Source organism: Gossypium arboreum, chromosome 5, assembly GCF_025698485.1.
Source record: "Gossypium arboreum isolate Shixiya-1 chromosome 5, ASM2569848v2, whole genome shotgun sequence".
Taxonomy (NCBI): domain Eukaryota; kingdom Viridiplantae; phylum Streptophyta; class Magnoliopsida; order Malvales; family Malvaceae; genus Gossypium; species Gossypium arboreum.
In genome coordinates, this window is record NC_069074.1 from 80,863,868 (window position 1) to 80,872,812 (window position 8,945).

At 40.5% G+C, this 8,945-nt stretch overlaps 1 protein-coding gene across 1 annotated transcript; it reads left to right on the top strand.

Annotated features, from left to right (window-relative positions):
* The first annotated feature begins 8,151 nt into the window (after nucleotides 1-8,151).
* Nucleotides 8,152-8,613, top strand: LOC108481541 (uncharacterized). Its single transcript, XM_017784659.1, has one exon. The coding sequence runs from the start codon at nucleotides 8,152-8,154 to the stop codon at nucleotides 8,611-8,613; it is 462 nt and encodes a 153-aa protein (XP_017640148.1).
* Nucleotides 8,614-8,945: the final 332 nt, after the last annotated feature.

The following is an 8,945-nucleotide window of genomic DNA, read 5'->3' on the forward strand; positions in this document are numbered from 1 at the left end:
TGAGAAACTATGCCTTCGTGAGGTTTTCACCTCTGCATGGGCTAGTGGACTGCTTCCGGGATACATCTGTACCTATGTCTTCGTGAGAATTTCACCTTCGCATGGCCATAGGGAAATGTATTCCTCTAAACTGAACTCGATCCACATGAACTATAATGGGTGAGGGTTGAAGAATCTGCTGGTTCAGGTACCCTTTCTTAGAACCGAGCCACATATAATGAACCCTAAGAGCCCACCTTAGGTAGAGCTATGCTGAACCTTAGTGGTTACCCAGATTGGTGTTTGACTATTTTCTATTTGCTTTAATTTTTATTATTCGATACTGACTTGTTGTGTTTTGTTGTGGCTATGATTGCATGTCATTTATATTAAAGAGGTGTCGTTTCCTATTCAGTTACTAAATTAGAAAGCTTGTCATGGAGAACGAATTTCGTAGTAAAGTAGAGGATAATGCGATTGTCCGTATATGGTCAGAGAAGATGCAACTTGAGAAAGGGGATAGCCTAGCTGAGGGATATACATCAGAGTTGTGGGACTTCACCCGTATCAGTGTGACACAAAATGAGTTCCGGGAATTTAGGGATATATGGGCCCATTGGGATGATGAGACTAAGCAGTTGTTCTATCAAAATTATGGCGACTTACCCTACCTGCTCGACATCAAGGTGGACAAGCACTTGTTTCAGGCTATGGCTCAGTTTTGGAACTCTGCATATAGTTGTTTCACTTTTGAGAAGGTGGACTTGGTGCCTACTGTGGAGGAGTATACAGCTTTGCTTCGTTGTCCAAAGGTTCAAGTCAACAAAACTTATTCTAAGGCCGCTAATGTCCTAACTTTTGTAAAGAAATTAATGAGTATTATCAGGATGACTGAACAGTGGATTACAGCCCAAATTCAGTAAAAAGGTGATGGTAAATGCATTCCTTGGGTGAGTTTGAGGGACCTGATTGTAGTACATACAGATATAAAGAAGAAGGTTGACGTCTTCGCCTTGAGTATTTATGGTTTGGTAATATTCTCCAAAGTTTTATGACTTATAGATAAAGTAGTTGTCGACTTATTTGATCGACTTGACAAACGGGTCACACAGGTACCTGTAATTCTAGCCGAGACGTTCAGATCTTTGAGTGCATGTCGAATGGTAGTTGAAGGTAGATTCATCGGATGCGTGCAATTATTGTTGGCTTGGTTCCATGGTCATTTTTGAAAGATCGATAAAGTTTCTTATCGAGTCTTCGTTGAAGATTATTCCCCATTAAAGGAAATAGTAGCTATGCCAATGAGGGACGACGTATCAGAAGAAAGGTGGATGGTAATTTTTCAAAATCTCCAAGAGGAAAATGTTGAGTGGAGAGCCCCTTGGATGGTTCCTTATGAGATCCTCTATCGATATGAGAGTTTTGACTGGGTACCTCTGCCTAGAATTTGGGGAGCCGTTGGATATGCCCCTTTGCTCATTTTAAGACAATACAGATCAAGGTAGTTTATACCGATGACACATGGGCTAGCTCAGTGTGAGTTCTCGTATGGGGGAAAATTATAAGAAGAAGGTTTGAGAGGTTTCTGATGCTTGGAAATAGACACGCCGGATGAAGAGACTGGCTGTAGGTTCAATGACGACCCTTGAATATAAAGGGTGGTTAAATAAAGGATCAATGATAATATCCTTGGGCTGAGTTTAGAAGGCATTCAATCGATGGAAGAATACTTGCAAGTAATCCCCTCCGAGCTAGAAATCATAAAACAGGACTTCAAAAAGAAAAACTTGGAGTTAGGAAAAAAGATAGAACAATTAGAGGAGGAAAAGATGCATTTAAGGTTAGATACAGATGTTCATAAACTCGAGGCCGAGAAGTTGAGAAAAGGGAAAAGAAAGGATGAAGAAGACTTGGACAGTTTGAAAACTGATTACAAGAAGCTGCGTATGTCAATGAGAACTGTCGGATTAGGAAAGACGTCAGAGAAGTGGCGACAAGAAATTCAAGAAGTAAAGGCTAGAGCTGATCAATGGGAGAAAAGGTTCCATGATGCCCAAGCACGCGAAAACACCTTAAAAAAAGATCTGGGTTGAGAGCGAAGATGAGAAGGAGATGTTAGTAGCATGGGCAGCAGAGTTAGAAAAGGCACTACATCAGTGTCGTGGTCATAACTCTGACATCAAATTAAGGGCCAGCCTAAGTAGGATCGAGGATTTGAAAGGAAAAATAGAAGAACTCGAGACTGTGCTACAGAACTGTAAACTTCGAATTGAATTTCTTGAGTCGAATAATGAGCAGTGGAAGGAACAACTCTATCGGTTGCAAGACCAGGTCAGGGATAGAGATTATGTCATGGGCGAAGCCGTATCTCAGATACGTTAAGTAGTTGATCATTTACAGACCATAGCGGTTTAGGCTGGCGTGCTAAGTGTGAACTATGAGTTAGAGTCAGACCGGAATCGTGGGCTGGCTTGGCTTCTTAAGAGGGTTAAATTTTGAGCATCAAAGCAAAGCCGTATATATGATCTATTTTGTGTAAAAGATTTTGTTTTCTAATAAAGTTATTCTAAATGGAATTGGATCAGAATCGATACCTTTTTAGTTTTACATTCATCTCATGCATTTGCATTTCATCGCATCATGTGCATCAAATTTCACAAAAGAACCCTAATTAATTAGAAATCGTATTATAGTTACCCTGGAACATCACTATTACACACGAAGAAAAACTAAAGCTATGGATCAAAGGTTAGAAAAACTGGAACAAATGCAGAAGGAAATGCAGGATCAACTGCAAGTACAGATGCAAGAGCAACTGGCCAAGACTCAGTAGGATATGAAAGATTAAATGTTTTAATCACAAAGAACATGATGAATCAGTTAACCCAGTTGCTACTTGGAAGGCTAGAAAAAGGGAAAAGCCCCATGATCAATACTAGGGACGACAGTGAGGACCTTACTTACCCTTCAGATTTCACTTTAATGAATACCCGAGCACCACCACAAATGGTGTCTGTCAGTATCAGGCTCTAATGTCAGACTGATGCTTCGACACCAATAAATTTCCCAACGGGCTTGAGTTCTAACCCCGAAGATAATCGGGAAATTCCTGTAGTCCCTGACCTTGATGATGTAGCGGAAGCGGGAAGGGCAAGAGCGAAATTTTCAAAGAAACTGAAAGAGTGATACAAATGGCTAGAAGAGAAATTCAAGGCATTGGAAAGCACTGATTATCATTGTGGAGTGGATGCTAAGGAGTTAAGTTTGGTCCCAAATCTAGTGCTCCCTCCGAAGTTCAAAATCCCAGAATTTGAAAAATAAATGGAACTAGCTGCCTTGAGGCTCACATTATGATGTTTTATTGGAGGATGACTGGTCAAGTCAATAATGATCAGTTATTAATTCACTCTTTCCAGGACAGCTTGACTGGGGCAGCAGCCAAATGGTACAATCAGCTAAATCGCACCCAGGTCAAATCGTGAAAGAATTTAGTACAGCCATTCATGAAGCATTATGGCCATGTGAGGGATATAGCGCCTGATAGGATCACGTTACAAAATATGGAGAAAAAGTCAAGTGAAAGTTTCAGGAAATATGTTCAGAGGTGGAGGGAAGTCGCTACACAAGTCCAACCGCCACTGTTGGAAAAAGAAACAACTATGCTTTTCATTAATACCTTGAAGGCACCTTTTATTAATCACATGCTGAGAAGCGCAACTAAAAGCTTCAAGGACATAGTGATGTCTGGTGAAATGATAGAGAATGTGATAAGGTGCGGAAAGATAGAAGTTGGGAAATGCACCAGGAGGTCGGCCCCGAAGAAGAGAGAAAATGAGGTCAGTAATGTGAACATGGTTTATGCAAAACCAATCACGATAAACCAACCAATAATGGTGGCTGTGGGCCAATAAGCCTTGCCAAGAAAGGAGCCCAATACAAAGTAAAACACGAAAAAACCCCAGTACATCTGCATTCCAATAACGTATCAAGAGCTGTACAAAAATCTATTTGATACACACATTGTGTCCCCTTTCTACTTAAAACTGATGCAACCACCATATCCCAAGTGGTATGATGCAAGTGCTCAATGTGAATACCATGTGGGAACCATAGGACACTTGATAAAAATTGCACCTCTTTCAAAAGGTTAGTCGAAAGGCTCATCAAAATGGGTGTTGTGAAATTTGATGATGCACTTGGTGTAGGAAATCCATTACCTAATTATATTGATAATAGAGTAAATGCAATAGTTGAGAATGCGGGGAAAAAAAATGAAGTTGAATGTTGCGAAATTGAAGACTCCGTTGAGAGAGGTTTGGGAAAAATGATGGAAAGAGGGTTAATCACACAGGATTTGGGGAGAAAATTTCGAGATGCAAGGAATTACTGCAAGTTCCACTGGGAAGAAAACCATGTGATTCAGAGATGCAGAGAATTAGGGCCCTGGTCCAGGGTCTAATGGACAACAAAGAGCTAGAGTTTTTTTAATTTACCGAAAGAGAATATGTATGCACCTCGGAGGGGGGTCGATAGAGAAGGTCTCTGAGGTCAATCACTCAGTGGTGATCATCTCGCGACCAAGAATCAATAACGCCGGAGCAAAAATAGCACCAAGAGTTGTAATTCAGAAACCCGTGGCTTTTTCTTATAAGGATAACAAAAGGGTACCCTGGAATTATAACTGCAATGTGACAGTCCCAGAAGAGGAAAGTCTAGACATCACGTCAAACACAATAGCCGAACCTGTAAAAAGGAAATCTTTAATGATCGAACAAGGGGAGAAAGTTCAGAACCACTGATTAATAAACCAGTAATGGAGAATGAAGCCAAAGAGTTTTTGAAATTCCTAAACACAGCGGGTATAGTGTTGTGGAACAATTACACAAGCAACTGGCGCGCATATCGGTACTAGCTTTGCTCTTAAACTCGGAGGTACACTGTAATGCACTGATGCAGGTGTTGAATGAAACTTATGTCACTGATGACATCTCAGTAAACAAGCTAGACCGCCTTATCAGCAACATAAGCACTGATAACTTTATCTCTTTCAGTGATGATGAGATGCCGGCAGGGGGCATGGGATCCACCAAGGCTCTACCCATCACCACCCATTGCAAAAGGTATACATTTCCGGGGGTACTAATTGACAATGGATCGGTACTGAATGTCCTGCCCCTGTCACATTAAATAGGTTGCCTATAGACAGTTCTCATATAAAGACATGCCAGAACATAGTGAGGCATTCGACGGCACTGAAAGGAAAGTAATGGGAAGGATTGAGGTACCTCTTTTGATCGGACCAAGCACGTACGAAGTGGACTTTCTAGTGTTGATATCAGGCCTTCTTATAATTATTTATTGGGGAGGCCTTGGATTCATTCAGCAGGGGCAGTACCATCATCACCACACCAGAAGCTAAAATTGGTGACAGAGGACTGGTTGGTAATGATAACGCGGAAGAGGACATTATTGGATCCGTTACCAGTGATGCGTCATACGTAGAAAATGATAATGAAGCAATAGAATGTTCTTTCTGGTCTTTGGAATTTGTGAATGCAACCTTCATCATCGAGGGAAGCAAGATCCCAATGCCCAAAATATCTGAGGCTACAAGGATAAGCCTATAACTAACTGTAGGAAAAGGAGCATTGCTAGGAAGAGAACTCGGGAAATACCTCCATAGACGGGTCAAAGTGCCCATCTTGGCTGACAAGCGGGATCATTTTGGCTTGGGGCATAAGCCAGATGCCAAACAAAGGAAGGAAGATCTGGAAAGAAGGTAAGAGAGATGAAGAGCACGATTGAGTAGGGCAAAGGTCAAGTGGGAATCAATGACTTTTTCCCATATATCCAATACATTCGTGTTAGGAGGAATTATCCATCCTGAACTGAAGATGACAGGAGAAGGAACAGCCAAAGATTTGATGGGAAATCTAAACATCAATGCCATATTTGAAGAGGGAGCGATGGAAGAAGACTTAGCAAGCATTCGCCCTTATGAGCTTGGAAGTGTTCTGAAGAACTGGACCGTGGAAGAAATTCCTGTAGTTTTTAAAGGTAATACAGAGTAATGTTCAAAACACACTTGTTGTTTTAAAGCCTAGAAGCAATAAGAATCTTTTGTTAAATAGGCTCATGTTCAAAATGTCTTTGTTTAAAAAAAATACAATTTTATGTCTTATTCTGAGCAAATATTCTTTATCTTGAGCAAATATTCTTTTCTTGCATTTTATTCATAATCATGCCATACAAATAAGCTATTCTTAGATTCATTTGTTTTTTGGATATCCTTTCGAGCCTACAATAGGTCTCTAGATATCAATGGCACGAGTGACGTTGTTACGAACCCAGAATTCCCTTTTGAGCAAGACTTGTGTTTAGAGGGATCTTAGGATTTTGAAGATCATGGAGACTGTAACTTATCTCCAGATTTATTAAGGATGGTAGAGCTGGAAGAGAAACAGATCCTACCTTACAAAGAGATGATAGAGAATGTAACCTTGAGGAAGGGAAAGAGGTGAACATTGGAACTTGTATAACCGAGGAAACAAGATGGGACCTCATTGAATTATTGCAAGAGTTCCAAGATGTCTTCGCGTGGTTGTATCAGGATATGCCTAGGTTGAGCACCGATATTGTGGTACACCGTGTCTCCATAAAAGAAGAGCGCAAGCTAGTCTAACAGAAACTTCGAAGGATGAGACCCGATGTTGCAGTAAAAATAAGAGAGGAGGTTAAGAAGCAATTCGATGTTGGGTTCTTACCAGTGGTTAACTACTCAGAATGGGTAGCCAACGTTGTCCCCATCCCTAAGAAAGATGAAAAAGTATAGATGTGTGTAGATTACAGAGACTTAAACAAGGCCAGCCCAGAGGACAACTTCCCACTGCCTCACATCGACACTTTGGTGGATAACACGACAGGTTACTCACTATTCTCCTTTATGGATGGTTTCTCTGTATACAATTAGATAAAGATGCATCCTGAAGACATGGAAAAGACCACATTCATAACCTTGTGGGGAACATTTTGCTATAAGGTGATGTCATTCAGGTTAAAAAATGCGGGAGCAACGTATCAAAGAGCCATGGTAACCTTGTTTCACGACATGATGCACAAGGAAATTAAGGTTTACGTCGATGATATGATTGCAAAATCTTGAACAGAAAAAGAGCATGTACAGGTTTTGAGGAAATTATTCTTGAGGCTGAGAAAGTTCCAGCTAAAGTTCAATCCAACAAAATGTACATTCGGGGCTAGGTTAGGAAAGTTGCTCGGTTTCATAGTCAGCGAAAGAGGAATTGAGGTTGACCCCGACAAAGTCAAGGCTATACAAAAATTGTCTCCGCAGCGTACTCAGAAGGAAGTTCGAGATTTCCTGGGAAGACTAAATTACATCGGTTCATTTCATAATTAACTGAGAAATGTGACCCTATATTTCACCTTCTCAAGAAACACAACTCAGGTATATGGGATGATGAGTGCCAGAAAACCTTTGACAAGATTAAACAATATTTGTGTAATCCCCCATTGCTAAGACCATCTAGTCCTAGTAGGCCATTGATACTGTATTTGGCAGTATTTGACAATTCAATATGATGTGTGCTCGGCCAACACGATGAGATAGGAAAGAAAGAAATGGTGATATATTACCTCAGTAAGAAATTCACTGAATATGAAATGAGATACTCGCTAATTGAGAAATTATGTTGCGCTTTGGTTTGGACCACTCAGAGACTGAGGCAGTACATGTTGTACCATACGACTTGGTTAATATCGAAATTAGACCCTTTAAAGTACATGATGGAGTCAACTGCTTTGAGTGGAAGGATGGCCCGATGGCAAATTCTGCTTTCTGAATTTGACATAGTTTATGTAAACCAGAAGGCTGTGAAAGGGAATGCAATAGCAGATTTTCTAGCCAGTAGAGCTTTAGAAGATTACGAGTCTTTAAACATTGATTTCCCTAATGAAGATCTAATGTATGTGGAAACTACCAAAGAAGACACTCCAGAAGGTGATCCTTGGAAACTGAATTTTGACGGAGCATCAAACATCATTGGTAATGGAATTGGGGCAGTCCTGATATCCCCAAGTGGAGATCATTATCCATTCACTTGCAAGTTGGATTTTGATTACATAAACAATATGGAATAGTACAAGGCATGTATCATGGGAATCCGTGCATCCATAGAGTGTAAAATCAAGGTGTTAGAGGTGTATGGGGATTCTGCACTGGTAATCTATCAGCTCAAAAGTGAATGGGAAATAAGAGACCCAAAGTTGATCAACTATCGAGAGCTAGTTTTGGATTTAATCAAGGTGTTTGATGATATCACTTTCCGTTACCTCCTGCAAGATGAAAACCAAATGGCTGATGTCTTGGCTACGTTAGCTTCTATGATCAGAGTAAATAAACAAAAAGATATGAAGCTAATCCAGATGAGTATTTGTGAGGCTCCAGCTCATTGCTGCAATATCAACGAAGAAGAAGAGAGAGATGATTATCCTTGGTATCATGATATTCTACAATATGTGAAGAACAATAAATACCCTGATCAGGCAACTAAAAATGATAAGAGAACGTTGAGGAGGTTGGCCAGTGGCTATGTCTTAGACAGGGAGATCCTGTAAAAGAGGAGGAAAGATCAGGGGCTGCTAAGATGTGTTGACGCTGTTAAAGCTAAGAAAATCCTGGAAGAAGTCCATAAAGGTGTCTGCAGGACATATGCCAATGGGTTCACAATGGCCAGGCAAATCATGAGGTTCAAGTATTACTGGTCCACGATGAAAGGAGATTGCATCAGTTACGTCAAAAAGTGCCATAAATGCCAAATTTATGGAAATAAGATCCATGTGCCTCATTCACCTCTTCATGTTATGACTTTTCCATGGCCTTTCAAATGTAGGGCATGGATGTCATTGGGCTAATTTCACCGAAGGCTTCTAACGAACATTGATTCATC

Excerpts from the sequence above, each read along its gene's own strand:
- LOC108481541 (XM_017784659.1), top strand. The coding sequence starts at position 8,152 with ATGGGAATCCGTGCATCCATAGAGTGTAAAATCAAGGTGTTAGAGGTG.